The sequence below is a fragment of the Egretta garzetta genome, unplaced genomic scaffold (assembly GCF_000687185.1).
Source record: "Egretta garzetta isolate BGI_Z169 unplaced genomic scaffold, ASM68718v1 scaffold160, whole genome shotgun sequence".
Classification (NCBI taxonomy): Eukaryota; Metazoa; Chordata; class Aves; order Pelecaniformes; family Ardeidae; genus Egretta; species Egretta garzetta.
In genome coordinates, this window is record NW_009258378.1 from 804752 (window position 1) to 827240 (window position 22489).

Sequence of the window (22489 nt, forward strand, 5' to 3'; positions counted from 1 at the left end):
TTTTTATGGCACATCTCTAGTTTATAATTCTTGTATTGCACATCCTTGCTGAACTTGTAAAGTCACATTTCTTCCAGTGGCTTCACGTTGAAAGGATAAGCATAGCAAAAGAAAATCTAATTAAACTGTCTGCATGCTCTTGGACAATAAGGTAAGGTAAATTCCAGGACAATATTGGTCTCTACGCAGTTACTGCAGAAGTGCAGATTTATTAATCTTAGCTGGCATTGCAGCCTGTAAGGGATTATGGCAGGACAGCCTTAGATTTCTGACTTATATCTGGAACCAAATTAGGCATCCTCCAGACTTAAGAAATTAAAAAGAATTGCTAGGTAGTAGAGAGCTACAGTTACCCTCCCCCACAAAAGACATTACATTTCAGCTGAAGATACACCTTAAAGTTTTGTAAAATGACCTGGCCTGGCAACACAGCACTACACATTTGTATGTTTCCACTTGGGGACAACGTTATCTGACTCTTTTTAAGATCAGAATTAATATTTGCTAAGAGTAAAACCTGAATTACACTGGGCTGACCGCATTCTTTAAAACAGGTCTCTCTCTCTCTGCTTTAAAAGAACTTAATATTTTCTCCTAGGAGATTCCAAACACCATTCCTTAGAAAAAAGCCTTGTTTTGTGTTTCAGGAAAGGTCTTCATAGTAGAATGTATGTTGGATGCATCAAGAATCTGGAAATATCCCGTTCAACCTTTGACTTGCTTAGAAATTCATATGGAGTAAGAAAAGGCTGTGCATTGGAGGTAGGCGACTTTTAGGTTTTGTCACCTGATCTTTATTGTTATTGAAAAAATGAATAGTAACGTCTGTGAAAGAATAGTTAGTTGAAATGGGTTTATCTTGAAAAATCCTAAAATAATCTAATCTATACTTGAATTATTTTTTTTTTTTCTTACTGGGCACTATGTAGGGACAAAGTCAATAATTACTTCTCTTCCTCATAAAATAGCCTATTCGTAGTGTGAACATCTTGAACAATGGATATATTGAGTTGGTACCTAAGTCCTTAAGCCCAGAATCAGAACTGATGGCAACTTTTGCTACAAAGAACAGCAGTGGCATCATCCTTGCCGGACTCAGCAGGGGACTGGAAAAGCGACGGCGTAGACAAGCACATTTGGCAAGTACTGAAAACAAAGATTTTTGGGGGGTTTGCTTTTGCCATTTTTATTTTGTATATCAAGCCAGGTTTTTCGACTGTAACTTGCAAAGAATGAGAAAGAAAAAATTTATTTGGCTTAGGAAGGCCTAAATAGCTGGGGAACAGAGGATACTCATTGCAGCAGGGGAGAGGTGAAGGATCAGTTAGCAGAGACCTATTACAGTTACAAGGACCCAGAATGCTTTTGCAACAAGAAGGAAAACTGCACATGAAATGCACCCAGAGTATTAATTTCCACTTATGTTAGTCAGAAGTAATTACTGAAGGATTTGAAATGAACAGCTATCTCCTATCTGGTGGACTGGTTTGGAGCTCCTGGAATCCAAGGACAAAGTCTTAGCAGGAATTCTTATTCCCTTCCTCTAAGGGAGGAGTGTGGGGGGGGCTGTGATATAAAAAAAATCCCGCATTTTAACCTGGATTTTTAATCATGACCAGAGCAATTTCCAGCTTTCATGTTTTCTGTTAGAAGGCTTTGCACTCTGAGAGGTACCGATACATGCCTACAAGTCTTTGAGTTTCATTAAAAAGTTTGTTTACAACAAAGTTGGAGGTAAATTTTTACAATGTATGTGCTATTTGAACACTGAATAAGTGACAGGAAATTGAGTTATAGTTAAAAATAAATCTTCTGATTAAATCCACAGCCCTTCTTCTCTATCATGCTGATTGATGGTCATCTTGCAGTGCATGTTAATGCTGGAGATAGAGCAAGTACTAGAAAAGTAATTCTTCGGTCTGCTAATGGAACATACAGTGATGGACAAGAACATTCTGTCATCCTAATCCGGAATAAGAGGTACATGTGACTGCAAACAGTACTACCTGTTTAATTATTGTATGCTGTTGTCAGTTCACTGCACTCTCTAAGGAACTGCCTTTGCTAACTCATTAGGTGGAATAATCAGGGCTGTGTTTTTCTGCTGTTAACGGAGGTGTTCTGATTTACATGGTAATTGTATACAGCATACAGCCACTGATGAAGCTGTAGTTAAAAGCTCTCAAAATCTCTAGACAGCTTGGGCCACTTGAGTAAAGTATACTGAGTAGTATTAGAAAAAAAATACAGCTATCAAAATAATTTGGAGAAATTCCTATCAAAATAATTGAGAAAGGTATTTGGCAAAACTGCATGTTAAAAATTATCTAAAGAAGAAGGTCTTCTAGTTTTAGGACCTGGAAAGGATTATCAAAGTGATGGAATCTTTATTTCTTTGAACAGCACGTTTTTGAGGCTGAAAGGAATGCTTTTCATTTGAAAATGAATGTCTATGGCCCTTCTTAAATGTTTTCCCTACTTTATCTTTTTCAGGATCATAACTGTACAGGTGGATGAAAGTAATCCTGCAGAACTGAGGCTTGGTTCATCAGCAGAAATGAGCCCCATGAATATTTCCAATTTCTATGCTGGTGGCATTCCAGCAGGAGAGGGCATCTTAGGGCTAAAAATGCCTGGCTCCTTTCATGGCTGTATCAGCAATCTTATTTTCAATAAGGAGTAAGTCAGAGGTGTAACTGCCCTGTTTTGGAAAACTGTCTATAGTAATTATGAATTGTAGTTTGTAATGTCTTTCATGACATTGTCCATTTGTCTGGTTTTTAACATAAGGCAAGCATGATACTGATGATCTGGGTGTTACAACAGGCAGAAAATGGATATTACCAGCTACATTTCCAAATACCATCAAAAATGTCTTTAATGTGTATAGAAAAGCTGCACAAAATGCAGCTTTCTCTGCTGTAGTTTCATCTGCATTCACAAACAGAATGCTTTTTCAAGAATATTTTCTATTAATATTGTTCTGTGGAAATATTATTTGCCACTTCTCAATCTTTTTGTCCCAGCATGCCCCTTCTTTTCCCTTTCTTCTATTACTAGTGAAAGACCCTGTAAAATACTCTCCCTGTGCTTGGGAAATGTAGGGATTTGGATTTTCACCTCTTAAAATGTGGGTTTTTTTTTTAAAACACAGGCTTTTGTATTTCACCACTTCCATGAAGTATGAGCATGTGGATATGGACAGCTGCTTTTTGTCAGAGAAGCCTAAACCAGCCACACAGGCAGAAGGCATTGAGATTCAACCTGAACTTCAGGCTTTACCAGTTCCCCTGAGGCCTCTTACAGAAACACAAAAAGTATGTATTACAGCAAAGCTCTATTGCCTCTTCTAGGAAAGTGTTCAACAGCAAGATGCACTTTAGCTTTATGGAGAATTTTCAAAGTATGGACTGTGTGCATTTGCTTCTTGTATGGTATGGAATGATTCAATTAATGTGGATTTGAAATTATTATTTCTAATAGAAAAACTGTGATATAAACCTTGGTAGCAGCCTATTGGCCTTTTGGAAAGGAAATGTAGTTAGGTTCATCATTGTTCAGGCACAAACACTAAAAAAGAAAAGAAAAAGTGGAGTGATAATCTCCCAACAGAAGGACTTGACAGTAACTATTATCTTTAGTGTGTTCCTGCCAAAGTGGCTCTGTGCTGAGATTTGCATTAGCTGTGCAATTCAGCATTCACACTTTCCTGGTCACACACATACAGTCTCTGCTCTGTGTCAAAGAGGAGGCACAAACCATTCCAGAGACACACAGTGTCTGAATGCAGCTTGCACGGCACCTGTTTCCTCTCACACAGTCCCTGTTCCCAAGAGAGAAGGCAGCATCACTTCTCTCCTTCTGCAGCTGCACATCTTTATAATGAAGTGTTTCCAAAGCATCCTGAAATAATTTTTCTGTGGCAACAGAAAGCAGGATTTTGTATGTTTCATACAACTGTGGCTATAAAAAGAAATAAGCTGTCCTTCTTAGAGCTAAAGTATAGCTTAGGCTCATACTCTGTTACTCAGCTCTCCATCCCCCAAATCATAACAAAACTGTGCATCCTCACTAGATGAGAAAATATTGCTACCAAGTCCGTAAGACTTTCACGCTGAAATTGTAGTCTGTCTTCCAGCATTTGTTATCAAAAGGGCTATCAGTTAAGAAAAAGGGGGAATGAATACTTCTCAAATGACAACATTTCTCAGTAGAAAAGACCAGAGCTATCTATGAGAGATAGCTTAATCATTAGAACTAGTTCTTTTTGAGCCTAAAGAATGATTGGGAGTTTAGAGTGATTGGGAGTTTAACTAACTGATGTTGCTGTATACTTTGTGGTTATGTGGCTCAGTTTTGCTCCTTACAAAGTTCTGCATTGGTACATTGCCATTCAGCACTTGCTGGTCAGCACCTGATACTATTCTTAATAAAGTCCTTTCGTTAACAGGTAGTTTGTGTGAAAGATGAGCTACCCGATCATGTTCAAGGCGCCCATCAGTTTGGACTTGCCAAAGGCAGCCACTTGACGCTGCTCTTCAATCAGTCTACTGTCAGGAAGAAGTGAGTATATCCTGAATCACACATGCACGCAGTGTGTTGTCTTGTACTGAGCTACAGGAAGCACAGTGATGGTTTTCATGAATGATCGCTGCATTATCAGCTTTGAACGTGGCCCTCACTTCAGGTTTCTGCAGGTTCCTCATGGAAGAAGGTATCTTGACCACTGCAATGTAATTAATGTGTCTTTCCCAGGTTTCTGGTCATGAGTTTAGCTCATGGTCAGAGCTCTGCATTTATTTCCCCTCAGACTTAAGAGCCGCACTGTACCTTCTATAAGTATTTTGATTTCTGATTTCCATGTACAGAGCTCAGCTGGTCCCTGCTCCGTTGACTGATGCAGGTAGCATCTCGCCCTCTCCTCTGGATTTTCTGCAATTGTGCCTTCCATGTCTGCTTAACTCCCCAGTCACTGAAGGAGAAGAATCATTCTGTTGAGACTTAACATGTGATAGCCTCTCTGGCACTCTTATTTGTTTGAGAGGCTCCCAACAAGGTCCCCAAAACACAGCCTGCAAGCCACTTGCATATGCTTCTTTCAACTCAGAAAGCCTCTGCAGGCATTGAGAAAAGAGCCTTTTTTGCTCCTAACCCTTCTGTTGTAACTATTGAACATAAGGACATTGCAGAGGATTGGTGCTATGTAGTCTGAACCTAGTGCCTTCATAATAAATGGCTTAATCAGCTGCTCTACCTTTTAAGCCTCCCTCTCTTCTCAGTCTGCCCATTATATCCTAGCAAGCCTGGCTGATAACAGTGGATGCCATCACATTATCCTGGAATTCTTTCCTTTCTTGGGGCAATAGGCAGGCCTGCAGTGGCAAATGGCTGAGCGTATCCCTCTTAAAGCTCAGCTCACTGTGACAAGCACTTTTTCTGTCTCTGACAGGTTCAGCACTGATTTCTATTATGAAATACATTATAGGTCATGCTTTCTTAGAATCAATGCAAATTCTGCTTTTCTAGCCTTTGTAATAACAAATTTCCTTTCATAATAATAAATTGGTTGAGGCTGTTCTCTGCCTCCAGAAAAGCTTTTTATCAATGCAGAAGAAACATCTTTAGTAACACTGAATTTTTATCATCTAGACTTTCTGTCCAGCTGAATCTCAGAACCTTTGCCTCCAGTGGCCTGATTTACTACATGGCTCACCAGAACCAGGTTGATTATGCAGCCCTACAGCTTTATGGGGGACAGCTCTATTTCTCATTTGATCTGGGCAAAGGAAAAGCAGTAGCTTTTCACCCTGCTGTTATCAGTGATGGAAAATGGCATACGGTAGGTAGTCACCAATCTTGTACTCCATTTTCTTTTCCCAGGGGTTAACTGGGATGGTTTTTCCCTGCCTTTCCTGTACACTTTGTGTTGCAAAGGCAAACAGGTTTTAACCCAGTTGTCAAACTGTTCAGATAACTTGTGTTTGAGTATGATTATTTCCTTTTAAAATTCTCATTAATTTTGTATAAATTCCAGAATCCAGCTACTGTCAAGTATCTCAGATTATTAGAAATAAAGTAGTTCACCAACTGTGTAATAATGGTCGTCTTCAGCAGCGAAGAACCCAACAAGAGGGTTCTAGAAATTATGACTTTTTCCACAGAGGGCTTTCCATGCACTATGTTACCAAAGATCTGCAACTGAGTGTGTGACAGGGTGAAAGAGATTTGTGGGTGCACAATTTTTCCTTTCTCCCACTTACCGCTTGATACCTGAGCATGTCATAGCAGTTAGTGCTAACAGGGAAGTGCTGCTCTTTCCTTGGTTGATGCAACGTGAGAAAGGTAGACATCTGGAATGAATGAAGGCTGCAGGGGGAGGATTTGGCATGAGGAGTTTGAGGAGAAATTATGGCTATAGCTTTCAGGTATCACATAGCATTCAGGGCCTTCTGTACAAAGACTCTGTGTCTGCCTTTATTGGCCCAGTTCCTCTGAGTAACCCACCTGCAGCTGACTCTGGCTTTCTTTGTGAGAAATGACTGTGATGTCTGCATGAGTTTTAAAAGCAACTCTGACCATGTTACTTTTCCTTAAGGCAGGTGAAGATGACAATAATTGTCCTGCTAAGCTTCCCTTCCCTTGTCGATATGTGAAGCTTTAACTCCAGCGAGTGGCTTCTGTGAGACAAAGTGATTGATGACACAAAGCTGCCACATCTCCTAGGTGCCTTGGGAATCAGCAGAGTGTTATTTTTGCTTTTCATATATAATCAGCAGAAGAAAACCCAGCAAAAACTAACATAAAGAAAGCAAATACAAATTTCTGTCAGAGTGTGTTAAGCTCTGCTGCCTACCCTGAAAGGAAGAACACTCCAGGATTTACAGCTTCTTGTTTAAAATTAAATATACTCATGTAAAACTCATGCCTGCACTATCCATTTCTAAAGAGATGAACAGATTCCCTATAAGAGCTGACCTACCTTTACTACCCAGGACATAAAAACATGAGCTTGAACTTTTTTTGGAGATTAAGGCTGAGTCACACCACAGCTGAGGGTGATTACTGCAGTAGCTCTACAACCAATTTAAGCTAATACGCATTGCTGCTGAAAGAAGCACTTCTTTCCATTCTCTGCCATCTGCTCGTATCGCCCTGCTGTACCACTTTAATCCCTTACCAACCCAAATGTTCATGAAACCTCGTGTTGAACCTGGTCGGGATTCTGAGTGGGGCTAAAAGTAACCAAGGAAAAATAAATGGCTAGTGGACTTCAAATAAAGTCCCTCATCTACATGTGAGTAATTGCTTTAGTGCAAAGAAGGCATAGGGTCATGAATGAACAAGATGGACACAACTGGAAAGCGGTTTTGGTCATAGCAAATTCAGCATTGCCCGTCATAAAATTACAGCGTAGGAGTGTGCACTTCAGCGGGCTAAGATGGCTCAGCTGGTGGGTAGCACAATAATTGCAGACGACCAGCACAGTACTCCCCTCTTCAAACTTAGTGGTGTACTCATATCATAGAATCATAGAATCATAGAATGTTTTGGGTTGGAAGGGACCACTAGAGGTCATCGAGTCCAACCCCCCTGCAGTCAGCAGGGACACCGCCAACTAGATCAGGTTGCTCAGAGCCCCATCCAACCTGGCCTTGAATGTTTCCAGGGATGGGGCCTCCACTACCTCTCTGGGCAACCTGTTCCAGTGGTTTACCACCCTCATTGTAAAGAATTTTTTCCTTATATCTAGCCTAAACCTACCCCGATTTAGTTTAAAACCATTACCCCTTGTCCTAACGCAGCTGGCCCTACTAACTTAGTGGTGTACTCATATCCTAAGGCAATAAACCAGTTGTTTTACATAATGATTGTTAAGACACTGAAAAACTTATGCAGGGCAACATGCAATCATTGTGAGCCCTTGGGGAGGCAAGGAGGTGGTTTAGCTGCTCAGTTGCATTCTGAAATGGCCTCAGTCTCACAAAAGAATTTCAAGAGGATGCCTCAGTACAGTATGTCAAAGCAATCTAACCACTAAAAAAATGTCTTGTTTGCTTCTGCGGCAAACGATGACTAGGTGACTGATTCAGCTTACTGATTCATGTTTGCATTCTCTCATTTTTTTCCAGATAAAGACAGAATATGTTAAAAGAAAAGGTATAATCATTGTGGACGGACAGGAATTGGTAGCAGTCAGTGCTCTGGGAGATGGTAGTACTTTGGATGTGGAGGGGAAGCTCTACGTGGGAGGACTCCCCTTAGACTACGTGCCGAAGAATCTTGGGAATGTAAGAAGGTTTGGGGTGGTGGGGTGTCTCTGACATTTTGCAATACTAGAATGAGTATACTGCATCAAACCCATCTAATTCGGTACCCTGTCTCTGACAGGAGCAAAAAAGTACTTGGGGAAAGAAAGAACAAAGAAATTAATGACCCTTTCCCAGATAAACCTTCCCAATTCAGGCTTAGCGACTGTAGCTAAAGATTGTATCCTTGTGTTTTAGCAATAGCCCTTAATAGATTTTTTTTTTTCTTCTATCAATCTCTCTCTGTTAAAAATGGATAAAGATAAATCCTGTGTTTCATAGTATAAGATAAAAATAGGACCTAGAACCTCAGACGTTTTGGAACCTAAGTCCTATTGCATTCAAACAGGAATTAAGTGCCTTAAATATCTCTAAAAGGCTGGGTTTAGCTGTCTGAGATTAAAACATACTTTTTGTACATGCTTTTATAGGGTAGCTTTTTGTCACCATCCTCCTTGTGTAGCCCATTATCATCCGGTGATGGTAACAACGTTTCTCAATTGCTGGGCATACTTTATTCACCCATGCATTTTAATTGGATAATGGGGCTAGCAAATAGTTTAATACTTTGAACCTGCAAGTACTGAAAATAGTAATAGTGAGAATCTCTAATGAACCTTTTTGCTGGCTAGAACTCTGGTGATCTATACTTGCAAAATGTTGTACAAAATCTTAACTTACTTGCTAATTTGCTGAAGCATGTTTGGAATGTCGTTAGCTGTTGGGCGTATCCCTGCCCATAAGCAAATACAATTCTTTCTACATATTACAGAGAATGTATACTGTGTTTCTAAACAATATTTATTTTGACTCTAAGACATTATGTAAGTTTGTAACCTTATATAAGTATACGTAATAATAGAAATGTAATTACGTAAATATTTTAGATCCTGCTGTGTTTTGTTCAGAGAATTTTTTATTTACAATAACATCAGATGAATCACTAAGAGAGCATCGCAGCAGTATGGATTACACATTAACGCTTCTATTTCATTATGCTTAGGTGACTCACAGTATTCCTGCCTGTATTGGCAATATGACAATTAATAGCAAACAACTGGACAACGAGAGCCCTGTCTCCATCTTTGCTGTGAATAAATGCTATGTAACAGTGCAGGACGGTACCTTCTTTGATGGGAGTGGCTTTGCTGCTCTTGGTAAGTGTCATTAAATGAAAGCAGTACCTTACTGAATTAATGTTAATGAAAAAGTACTCTTATTAGGTCTTGCTGGAACTGTGTGCAATTAATTGACTCCTCACACAAAGGGTGCATGCCTTGCATGTGTATTTCTAACGGAGTCCCTTTACTCCATACGTTCAAAAGTGGCCATTTCTGCAAAGGGCTATCTTGCACAAAGGAAAGAGATAATGAATCTAGCACTGGGAAAGAAACGAACTACCTCTTTCTTCAGCTAATATCCATGTTCATTATGTTAAGTTAAGGTCTATTGAAGGGGTATGGGGACAAAAGATGTAGGGGACTTGTGAAGTAATGTGAAGGATTACATTTGTGCTCTTTACTGTTTCTTACAAATGAGTTAGAGTGTATTAAATCTAAATGAATGAAAGAAAATGTATTTGGGATTTTATCTTTTCCAGTATAAAATGTGAATTATGACTTTGGAAAACTTATTTTCTAGAGGTTCTGCCAGGTCATATCCCAGCAAAGTAATTAACAAGCTTTTTAGGCCTTTTAATGACAGTGTATGTATTCTACTTTCTACTGCTTCTGTTAGAAGCTTATAACTTCTTTTCAGTCAGAGAAGGTTACAAAGTCCGGTCCGATGTGAACATCACACTGGAGTTCCGTACGACAGCGGTGCATGGTGTTCTCCTCGGGGTCAGCAGTGCTAAGGTTGATGCCATTGGACTGGAGATTGTTAATGGCAAGGTAGGCTGCCCTGTGCTGGCACACTCATTTCACAGTGCTTGCTTGCTTGCTGAAAACTGGGAGGCTAGAACTGTTGGGTAGCACTAAACAGACACCAGTGAAATGTGGTGGAGGCAAAACGCCCAAACCAAATCCTCAGAGAACTAGTATGGGACAGACTTTCAGTCTCAAGGTTTCTTATCATCATCATACGATAAAATGTGAGATGAGCAGAAGTCAATTAGTGCCATTTGTATTAGTCTGCAGCCACTGTGACCTCCTGTACTACATGCCTTGTACGTTAGACAAAATAATACCTTTCTTGTAGCTTAATACTTTTTCTGCCAAAGAGCTACACTTGTCCTTGATAAACATATTATTGCCTGTACAAAGCACCCTGTTCTGTAATCTCTTCTTCAATATTCATGAGCAATTAACTCACTCTCTACTTCTACTGGCCATTATGCTCCCTAAGCCTTTTAATAATCAATACATACTTCTCCACTCATCTCCTGCATAAAAAATGCGTACTTGATTGCTCTTAAGTATTTCCTTTTCTCAGAAATAGCTCATTTTTTATTCAAAACTTCCTAGCTAGAGACAGTGTGAAATATCACTGTTTCTGTGGAATGTACTTTCTGAGTTAATATTTACATATTGATCCTCACCATAGAGTTGAGGAAATGTCTATTGCTTTGAAAAATAAATACATGAAATAAATCAATAAATGTATTGGCAACGACAAGTGCTTTCAGTCCATTCTCTTTCTCTTCAGTTAGATACAGTGGATCTTCTTTCAGATCCGCTTCTGTGAAGCGGAAGTCTCCGCTTCTGTCAGAAAATGACTTGATTTATATTTGCAAGAAACGTTGAAATCCTAAGTGAAATATACCAAGCTAACCCAACGGACCATTGTATGCATAGATCTAAGTCTTTTAGATTTTTAAATACAATTCAATAAGGACACGCTCTATCCATCAAAGTAAACATTAGCTTTGCATAATTACCAAACATTTATTACAATGGAAATCTCTGCACCAGCATGATTGTGCTTTTATCTAGGCAAATTAGTTCATGTATTCTTACTTTATATCTTCATTGGCATCTGGCTGTTTATACAGGTTTTATTCCATGTCAACAATGGAGCTGGCAGAATAACAGCTACCTACGAACCGAGAGGCACAAATAGTTTGTGTGATGGAAAATGGCACAAGCTTCAAGCAAACAAAAGCAAACATCGCATTTCACTGATAATTGATGGGAATTTGGTTCAAACTGATAATCCCTACATCCAGTCAACATCTGCAGATACGAACAATCCCATTTATGTTGGAGGCTATCCTGGTAGGTACAATAATATTTCTCTTCCCTTCTCTCCCTCCTGCTCTCATGCTCTCTCATAAGAATGACTTAACACATGCGCTCTCTCTCCCCCTCACTCTCTGTGGTTCATGAAGCTCATGATTGACTTATAAATCATAGTTACCATTTTCCACATTGTCACTGACATCACAGCATATTAGTATTTGTGTATACTGTCTTTGTGGAGGACTGCATTTAGCTGTTCAGGGTGTTGGCAAGACCAACTGAACTCATATCACTTTCCTACACAAACCTGCTCCTTAGTTTCTGAGAAAGATTTCTTCCGCATGGTTTGTCTTTCACAGTCTGTCTCAGACTTCACAACGTCCCTGCCTGTGTATGCTGAGGTGTGGTTGACTCTTGCAGTCAAATTCATATTAAGGCTTTCCTTCACATTCATCTAAGAAAGGTTTCTACAGTGCTCTTCTCCGCTTTATTTTTGCTAATGTTTCGTGTCAGGGGCTGTGCGGGCAGAATTCAAGCTGCTGCAGATGAACATATATTTCCCTTGTTCTGTACAAATTTCCTTCTGAAGTCTGTCAATCGTACTACAATGGTAATATAAAAAGATAATTACACCAAAAATACATAATTGAATTACTTTTCAATTAAGTTGTGCAACTCATTAGTTGATAATTTGAGCCAAGACAATGTATTCATTAAGAGGATTGAATTTCAAACATTGTGAGTTTGGCCTTTTTGCAGGCATGCTTTTTAATGAACGTATCAGTACTGAGAGTGAGTAAGCTTCATAGAGTTTTGAATATCTTATGCTTTTAAACATAGCATAAAATGCCCATACGCATTGGTCTCCGAAACAGCTGTTAGAGTTTATCAGTTCAGATATTTCCATTTGTGTGAAAACAGAATGATGACGTCTGAAGGGTAAACTCTGCTTTTAAATATTTAGAAAGCTTTAGGGATAATAGGTTGGAATGTTACAAAGCCTCCTGTTGGACAAGGTTTTGGTGCTTTATGGAAAATGAATTAAAGCTAATTAACCAGATCTTGATTAATATTTGGCCTTCCTCAAATACCAAAGTGGCCTTATCAGCATCTTGTGAACCTTTTTTTTTTTTTTTTTTTTTTTTTTTTTTTTTTTACAACAGGGCAATCTGATGTTAATTGTTCTTTTATTCTTATAGTACTCCATCTGAAAAGATAAGGGTTCATAGAGGAGGGAGAAATTCTTCAGTTTAGTTGAGTACTGCAGAAATGGAATTAATTGTTTCACAGGTTGTGTGGAGAAAAAAGAGCTGGACTCTACCAACATCATGTTTTGGTTTGCCAATGGAGTCCATGACCGTGTACAGCTCAGCTGTGGCTTCATATTCTGCCAGTTTCAATTTTAACTTGGAAGACACCTATGTAGAGTGGCTTTCTCCTCTCTTTTCCCCTCTGTTGTTCCCTGGGACAAACTATTTCTGCAAACTCTGCACGAGTTTTCCCAGTGCATGGCTTACACTTGAAGGCAGCAGTGACTGCCCATGGTGGGATGTCCCCAGATCATCCAAACATGAATGGAAGTTGGAGCTCCTCAGGTGCTGGTTTAATCTCTCATTTGGGAGGGAGGGGAAGCAGTTGAATAATAACCTGGATCTTTGTATCATTTCAGTTCACTGGGAATAGATTCTACATATTTCATGTTTGTTTTTCAGCTGATGTGAAGCAAAACTGCCTCACAAGCAAGAGCTCTTTCCATGGTTGTTTGAGGAACCTCGTATTGACCAAGGGCCAACAGGCAGAATTGTTTGACTTCAGCAGAGCTTTTGACCTGCGTGGAGTGTTTCCTCATTCTTGCCCTGGGGCTGAGCACTGAACTGCAGAAAAGCCTGTCTGGACTGAGGGTTTTTTGTTGATCTGTTATTTTTCATTCTTATTTTGTAATGAAAAGAAGAATTGGTGAGAGCCTGCATCTCTTTAATTTTCTGGTTGTGTTCCAACTCAGGTCATTTTTTTTTTTTTTTTTTAGTCAGAAACGCTATGTCTGCATTTTAACTAAACAATTTTAAACAACAAATACCTCTACTACAATGTTAATGGCATTAATTGGGTTTTTTTCTTTTGGGAATTTTTATTAATCAGTGTTTACAGTATGTTTTCTTTTGATTACTTGATAATATTTCATATTTTTTTTGGTCATTTTATAAAAAAGTAATAATGTTGGACCTCATAATAAAACTACAATAAACTGTGCATTATTTCATGTAGTTCAGTTGTCCTCACATTAGAAGAAAAAGAGCCTGAAGGTGAAGAATTGAAAAGTACAAGTGGGTAGAGCCCAGCAGAGGGAGCAGGAGACTAAAGGCATAACTTTGAAGGTCTCAAGTTCAGAGTCTAATGAATAGAATTTTCTTATTTATACTTTATATGGTAGCTCCAATCCCTTTTCCTTCTGCCTAAACATCCAGTGCTTCCACCCCCTATTATAGCCACATTTTCTAGGAGGATTATGTTCCTGTTTATGCTTCATGTAATCAGCTGCAGGGCAAGCAGCAACTCCACAGCACAGAGATGCGTATGAAATGTTGTGTGGGTGAAGAGACGATTTGGGTCTGCCTTGGGAACAACTATGCATTTTGGCAACGAGAACTAGTGCATCTGTCTTGGGAGAACAGCATTTCTTACAGGACACAGGGAAGCACCTTTGGCACTTTGTGATTCTTAATTCCAGGCCAGTCAGCATTTCTGTCTTTACCTCTTCCTACTGTGTCTGCCTCTGTTTCTAAAATGAGGCTTCCAGTAGGTGTGCTTGATCCAGGTTTGGGGGACATGCACTCGATCTGACTCAAGTAAGGCATCCATTTATCAGCGGGCCAGATCATTGAGCAGTGGCAACCATGTCTCATACTTGAAGATGCATCTATAATAAACACAGTTCTTTACAAGTCACTTCCATCTCCTTTTTTCTCTTTGAACTAGCAGTGTTTCTGTTTGCCCCTTACAATTTTGTTTGGTTTTTACTATGAGTTTTTACAATTCATTCTAAAGTCAGTATTTCATATTACTTTAAAAAATACTGGCCCAAATGAAGCCCCAGAGCAGTTTGTCATTGATTTCAATGAGGCAGGCTTCCAAGCAGTGTCGTTTTGTACCTTGCATCGAGGTAGTCCAAGAGAAGAGCTCCTGGTGCAGAGAACTGCTCCACTTGAGCAAGGATGGCAGAATGTCGTCCTTTGTGTAGCTAGCTGTTCAGGTGTTGTAACAACAGACTTGCTTTTAAAACAGATTCACTACTGCTATTTGCAATTTCTGTCACCTGCTTCTGTCTGAAAACCGCGTGTTTAGATTTGAAGAGCTTGCTTTGTTGGTATTGGTTTTATTTTTGACATGGATACAATACAATGGACACATTCTGCTGTACAAATACGCTTATGTGTGGGCTTACTTCAACAAAACACATAACATAATGAGGATTGTAAGGGAAACATACATACAAACATTTTGCTTTGATTATTGGCATAGTATTATTTTCCAGAGAAGACACACGTTAATGCAAAGCCGTTGAAGAACAAAAACTGAAACACAATGTGTTTGTATTTGTTATCTATTAACCCCAAGACCTGATCTCATAAGGTTCACGTTACAAGCAGTAATTGTTGAAAAACAAAAACTGAAACACAATGTGTTTGTATTTATCTATTAACCCCAAGATCTGATCTCATAAGGTTCACGTTACAAGCAGTAATTGAGGCAAAATGGGTTGGATAAAATGTCATCCATCTCCTGAAATATGTCCTTTAGTGTGTGTGTGTATATATATATTTTGCTAATTTCCAAATCTTGCCCCTTAGGAAGAGAAACATTTTATCAATGTAGAAGACAAGTGGAGAGGTGAAATTAATAATAGAAAGTTTTGGGATATCAAACCTCTTAAGCCAAAACATTTTTCCCAGAAAATGCAGAGTGAGGTAGTTAATATTATACGTAGACACAGACACATTTGCACACACACACACACACGCATTCTAATGACATGAGGTGCGTAAACAGGTTAGAGCATTCCAGTCTGTTTCCAATACCTACTTCTTGCAGTCCGCTCTCTCTCTGTGTTGATATGCAAAATGCTGTCTTTGTAGAACCACGGAGTACATAAACGCTTGCTTGAGGCTTCTTTGGTGTTTGCTGAGTAAGTTTCTCCCTGCTTGCTACCACTTTCTGATTAATAGCTTTCCACATACGTTGCTTTTTGTTAGGTGACAGTCCTATCATAACTTGGTTTCAACATCAACTGCTGCTAGGAGGAAAAAAAATTCAGGTGCCTCCACCATCATTTTGAAATACAAGGCTTAAAGTTGAGACCTCATATTCAAAAATGCGGTAGAGATTGTTCACTCTGTCGGCTGCACATTAAATCAAGTTAGTGTACCACAACACAAACCAACTTAATGTGTAACAGTATTAACCACAGTACCCGTGGGTCATTAGGTCCATTTGAATCAAAAAAGAGTTTTGCCATTCTGTGTCAGAGACAACAGGTATTTGGCCGTGCTGTAGTAGTCTGGGCACTGCACGTAGAATCTAGTTCATCTGCTAAATACGCGTGTCTCGTAAAGTTATAGGCAATTGGCAGAACAAGCGTTCACAGGATGGATTTCATTTCATCATCCCATTTCATTGGCTTTCCTAAGCTGCAAAGTGGTAAAAGGTGAAAGTCTTCCAAAACCCCCTTTTATCCTGTAGAGAATACAGTGAGATCTATTTCAGAAATAGTTTTGATGAAGCCCTCACTTCAGGGTCTAGAACGTGTTGAGCAAGTCAGTGGGAGCACATGGGTGCTCTGCACTTTCCCTCGCACGGCCATTGAGAACAGAGTGAAGTGAGTGGGCGAGACGGAGGAGGTCAATGCATTTGTCTGAAAGTACTATAGAAAGTTACCTCATTTGCTACAACGTTTCAAATTCTTTAGTTAATGTTTAGGCTTTCTGTATAGTCATAAAAGCTCTTTCGTTGGCTATAAATACAATGATGCTTAGCATTTATATGATGCTCTTCGTATGCAAAGCACTTTGCACATAAAATCCCTTTGCTGAGTTTGTCCTTCCTAGACGGATGTTTATAGCTCCTCTTTCTGCTCAGGGAATTGTTTGGCTGCATCCAAGAGCAGAATTTAACTTGACTTTATTATCTCATGTTGACTTTATAAGGGAATAACTAGGCCTGTTTTACAGCTAAAAGAAAAGGGCATCATAGTAGAAAGAGTTGTCCATTGCCGCAGAGGGGACTGAAGGCAATCAGGAACAAAGCACGTGACAAAACATTTATGCTTAGTCCTGTGAACAAACCACAGATCTACTCTCGCTCATGTACTTAAAATAAATAGTTGACAAAATAAGCAGCCTATTTTATAATACAACTGTCCTGGTCTTAACCTGGTTGCAGCTGTGCATGCATTAGTATTAAGAAAAAAAAAAAAAAAGATTGGAAAGTTAAAAAGTTCACTGTTCTAAAGAAAATGAAAGAATAATGTTGCTCAATTTTATCACTTTTTATCTCAAGAAGGTAAGACAGAGAGGATCTACCCTCTGTAGAGATCATTGTTCCTAGCAAAATTACTGATTCAATGTTGAGTTCTTTTACTGAACACTGACAATGAAAGTTAACTACTGGAGAACACGATTAAATTAGAACCAGAAGTGGGGTTTCCAGAATGTGAAAATCTTCATCACACAGCTTCAGCAGAGCATCACAAGCTACAGGTTTCTCTGCAGGACAGCCTATTTTATGTTCACCTGGAGGACTTGGTTCAGAATATTTTTACGTTGCTACCTAATAAACAGAGCACCAGCTTCTGCCTCACCTGTGTGTCCGGATCAGGAACAAAACCCACTGCTCAGACTCTGGGTGAGTTCATTGTGCAGTATCGTCATCCAATGATGGAGACGTTGCAGTGCGGTTGAAGGCATTAGTTCCCTTTTTTTGTGTAAGACAAAGATGAAAAAAATACTTGTGGTTTTCCAGAGACTTGTGATTTCCCTACTCAGCAAACGTGCTTTACTTCTACAAAGTATAGCCCAAAACCAGAGGATTAGGTGGAGAATGGTGCTCGCCCTTGTGACTGGCTACAAACTAGACATACAGTGTAACGTCTGCCGTGCTGCAGTCCCCATGCAGCCCACTGCTCTCTTGTCAGCCTGGGTGTTTTCATAAACTGCAATTTGCTATGTGTTTGTAAAACCCCCAGCACAAGTGGGCCTAGTTTGGCTATGGTTTTAAGACGCTAATGTGTAAATACTAAATAAGAGTATTAAATCCCTCTGCTTATTGGAAGCTCTTTTTCTTCTCCATGCTGTATTATGCAAGATCCGGACAAAGATCTCTTTTTCTCAATGCAGCTGAATAGTATGAAAGTTGCTTACATATTAAAGCTAAAATAAACAAAAGAAAAAGAATTAGGTTACAAATTAAGAAACTATAATGTTTAACAAAAAAGGTGATGGCTGTAAGTGGCACCATTAACACATATCTCATATTACGGCATTACACAGGCTTAAATCTGAGAGTATCGAGTAAAAGATGGAGCCGGGGGGAATATGCCCCTTCTCACCTAGCATTGTCTCCCCGAGTTTGTCTGTGTGACAGGGGAACGAAGGAGAAAATGGTTTGTGGTGCTACAATTGCACACGGTAATGTCGTCCAGACAGACGATTTTGGAAGACTGGTAGTAATATATACAGTGGTACATACATAAAGCGGTATGGCTGTCTCTACAGTAGTTCTTCCTCCTGGCTCCCTCCCGGAGCATCAGGTACTCATGAGGAGTGACTGAGGGAGATAAATATCGCAGTAATGCACACTGTACAGGTTTACTTTCAGCAGAAAGGTTTGATTTTGTCATGCAGCTATGTCTTGGCACCGCTGCAGGTCGAGTTCCACTCTCCCGTGCTTGACAGATACCTTCTCTTCTTGAACGTCTCTGTGATGCTTCTGTGTTGCGCTGTGGTAGGTAGTGTTTCGTACATTTGTGGATGCCACTGGATTCCTTCCTTTCAAAAAAATTCATGTTCTAACACCAGGTCAGGAAACAAAAACTCCGTATGTGACAGGTTGTTTTCTGTGCCTCCGTACCTTGGTCCGTCCTCCTTAACTCCTGGGCCAACTGGCGCAAGTGTAATCCATATGAAAACATAACTGATGTGATATTTTCATATGGTCCAGAAGCTGGAGTGATAATGCTTATACCAAAAGTAGTACGTGGTGAACATCAGTTGGACAGTACGGTAGGAAGGAATGATATCCTGTAGCTACCATTTTGTTTCATCTCTGCCAAGAGCTGCTTGAAATGACAGGCATTACTGTTGTCCATTTGGCTTTTGTCCAGTATGCCGCAGCCTTCTGCTTCAGCTTGCTTTTGGTTTTATCACCCATTCTGCCTGAGGATTTGCACGGTAAACATCTAACATGTATGCATCGGGGTCCAAACAGTGCTTACCTGAAACAGAAATCGACACCTGTGAATCACAGGATGTTTTGAGCACATTAGTAAATGAGATAGAGCTATGTCAAAATGTCCTTGAATGTGTCTCCGGCTTGCCCGTAGCGAGCCTAGTTTGGTGTGTCCGGCTGACATCTTGCCTGGATACAGACAGGGGCTTTGGTAAATTTGCCAGTGATTTCACTCGGTGAGAGCCATGAATTTGCTTTCACTTCCAGGCAGGGTGGCCTGCATTACACTGACTTATGGACAAGGCCTTTAGTCAAATGGTGAACAAATGTTATGGTTTCTTTAGAAGCATTAACAACAACATTACTGTAAGTGCCACAGTATGGGGGGGTGGGGGTATTTCTTTGGATTTACTGGGCTGGAATTACAACTCTGTGACTTTGTTTCTACAGTACTTTTAAATGCTGAAAAAGTCGCTCTGTAAACCATGTGTTCCCATCCAGCTAGGATCTTGCAAAGAAATACAAGGATCATGTGAGGTGTTTTGGCATTTGTGGTTCTGCTGGTTAAAAGAGAAAGAGAGTCCTCTGAAGTCTGGCTATTTGAGGGTTTCATTAGGTGGGGACTAGGAGTCGGGTGGTGCTGCCTTTGCCACAGGAAGAAGCAGCATTTGGTGCCTCTTAATTGAGTTGATTTGTTGGACTTTATTGCATTTACGCTGGGGATGAAGCTATTTAACTGGTTACATTGCTGTGACACAAAGGATTATGGTAAAATTTGTGTACGGTTACTTATAAGGTCACTTATAAGTGATTTTATTTGAGTGAAAGCAATATAAATGAATTAATGCATAATCAGTGGACTAAGGTACTCTAGGACTATAAAAATAATTTAAAATGAAGATGCAAATTAAATGACCAGATTTTTGAAAGAACGTTGTGGGAATTCTTGGAATGGTTTCACAAGGCCTTTAGGATCTTCTCCTCTTTTAGCATTGGTTGGTCATCCTGTTTAGCCAGGCAAAACAAATCACTAATCAAATTTAGCTTTGTGGGAGTATGTCTTCAGTAATAAAGACTTTACTTCTTGACTGCTGCTGAAGCAAGTCTGTGATGTTTTGTAATAACTTTACAGAAACTGTTTGGAGCTGAATCTAGAAGAATTAAGGAATAATCTAATCAGGCAGTTGACAAAAGACTCTAACCGAGCACCCAGAATTTTTGTATGAATAGAGAAAGGAGAGAGTCAGGACTGTGCAATAGCAAATTAAAATCTGGGGGTTGACCTTTAGGCCAGGAACTTGTGTGGCAAGCCACTGTTGTTATTACAAAAATATCACTGCATGAAACAGGGAAGAAGCCAAAATCCCTACTGCAAGGAATTTAGAATCTAAATAAAGCACATGGATTAGTGTGAGTATAGTACATCCATACATGCAGGGGCTGAAGCCTCAGTTCTGTGGAGGTTAACACTTAAATACAGCGAGGAAGAAATAGGTCTTGGGAAAAGGCTTGACAGTGAGGCGGAATGTGCTCGTGAGGGAAGACTTAAGGATCTCTATGGAAAAATGCTCAATTATGAGAGCGAGCGAGGTAAGTGAAAGGTCAGATGAATTTGGCAAGACTGTCAGGAGTCCTGCTGAGATCCAGCTATCAGGTGGCTATCTCCGGTGCGGTGCTCCTTCAGTCATGCTGGAGTTGGGAGGAATCATTAGATTGATTTTAACAGCTTTTGGGTCAGGCTCCTTTCTTGCAGATGGACTGGAAGGTAGGGGAGACCTGGCTCTGTGAAAACAGCACTGCCCTGAGGTGTTTTAGGAGGCTAAGGACATTCAGAATTGAATTTTCAAAAATGAGACCTACCTATATTTCCTCCAATTTCATGTAAACTTTGGATCTGGCCTCTCACGTTCTGCGATGAACCACGGCTAGGATAGAAAAAAACCTTCAGTTTGTCTTTCTGTTATAACCACTGCCTTATCAAACACCATCTACATTAAAATGAAAATTGATATTTTTGCCACTGTGAACATACTTATCAAAAGCAAGGACTTCCACCAAATGTAGCGCTGCTACAGAGGTAGGTTACTGTGTCACAGTTAACTAAACCACCTATTATCTAAGCCTTGTGTATGTAAGCCTTCCGTTATATTGGCCTCACCAAGGCCAAGTACTGGGTCCTGCACTCAGGTCACAACAACCCCATGCAACGCTACAGGCGTCGGGAAGAGTGGCTGGAGAGCTGCCCAGCAGAAAAGTACCTGGGGGAGCTGGTCAGCAGACAGCTGAATATGAGCCAGCAGTGTGCCCAGGTGGCCAAGAGGGCCGATGGCATCCTGGCTTGTATCAGAAATAGTGTGACCAGCAGGACCGGGGAAGTCAGCCTTCCCCTGTACTCAGCACTAGTGAGGCTGCACTTCGACTACTGTGTTCTGTTTTGGTCCCCTCAGTTCAAGAAGGACACTGAGGTGCTGGAGCGTGTCCAGAGAAGGGCAACGAAGCTGGTGAGGGGTCTGGAGCACAAGTCTTATGAGGAGCAGCTGAGGGAACTGGGGTTGTTTAGCCTGGAGAAGAGGAGGCTGAGGCGAGACCTCATCACTCTCTACAACTGCCTGAAAGGAGGCTGTAGCCAGTTGGGTGTTGGTCTCTTTTCCAAAGTAACAAGTGGTAGGACAAGAGGAAATGGCCTCAAGTTGCACCACGGGAGGTTTAGGTTGGATATTAGGAAAAAATACTTCACCAAAAAGGTTATCAGGCACTGGAATGGGCTGCCCAGGGCAGTAGTTCAGTCCCCATCCCTGGAGGTATTTAAAAGACGGGTAGACAAGGTGCTTAGGGACATGGTTTAGTAGTGGACAGGTATGGTTGGACTCAATGATCTTAAAGTCTTTTCTAACCAAATGATTCTATGATCCTATTTATTTTTTATTATGTATTTAAAGACAGTTATGTGGTAACATGAGAAGACTTTGTAGAAAAGACTTTCAGATACAATTCACCATTTCCCATAACTGTTAATAATTACTATCTTACAGAAAAAAAGACATTAGCATTTTATGGGCAGATGTAAGACACTCCCTCTTGGTTCTCTGTGCAGCAAGTCTATAAAATTTATGTTTTTAGTAGTGACAGAGGGCAGATTGATTCTGTATAGGAGCCAATTATGAAGTAGAATATAAAAAATAAAATCAGTGGTTAAAATTTCTTCGACCATGTAACCATAAATTAGCAATTTTAGATTAGAAAAAGAGTTTTTGTAACACAGTGAGTCTTTGAAAAGGGGACAATCTATTCATTAATGGTTCTGACATTATTGCTGAGGAAAAACAAAATGTTCTGATTTACCCACCTGTTCTCACAGTGAAATCGAGCCAGGATGTCTTTGGCTTTTGTTTGGCTGTTGAGTTGAATTGCCATAGAGACTTTTGAATGCAGTGGAGCATAAACTCTTATCACCCCCTCGGGTATGTCAGACTGCAGGTATGGGGGAAAAGTGACAGCTCCCTAAAATCAATATTCAGTAGAGTAAGTTGCAGGCAACTATTGCTGTAGCTCAGTTCAGAAGCA

General features: G+C 40.0%; 2 protein-coding genes across 2 annotated transcripts in view; one reads left to right on the forward strand and one right to left on the reverse strand.

Annotated features, from left to right (window-relative positions):
• The window catches only part of LAMA1 (laminin subunit alpha 1), a 90080-nt gene extending 76722 nt beyond the window's left edge, over positions 1-13358 (forward strand). The window contains 12 exon segments of the mRNA XM_035895931.1: positions 648-762; positions 969-1139; positions 1829-1980; positions 2494-2679; positions 3155-3317; positions 4451-4563; positions 5650-5839; positions 8130-8288; positions 9310-9463; positions 10065-10198; positions 11299-11521; positions 13198-13358. Coding sequence (XP_035751824.1) covers positions 648-762; positions 969-1139; positions 1829-1980; positions 2494-2679; positions 3155-3317; positions 4451-4563; positions 5650-5839; positions 8130-8288; positions 9310-9463; positions 10065-10198; positions 11299-11521; positions 13198-13358 — 1921 coding nt within the window.
• A 5521-nt stretch (positions 13359-18879) lies between these two features.
• The window catches only part of ARHGAP28 (Rho GTPase activating protein 28), a 75129-nt gene continuing 71519 nt past the window's right edge, over positions 18880-22489 (reverse strand). Inside the window, exons 13-15 of the mRNA XM_009640489.2 lie at positions 22272-22426; positions 20786-20850; positions 18880-18971 (exon numbers count right to left, since the gene is read on the reverse strand). Of these exons, the coding sequence (XP_009638784.1) occupies positions 18880-18971; positions 20786-20850; positions 22272-22426 (312 nt within the window). The remainder of the gene's footprint in view (positions 18972-20785; positions 20851-22271; positions 22427-22489) is intronic.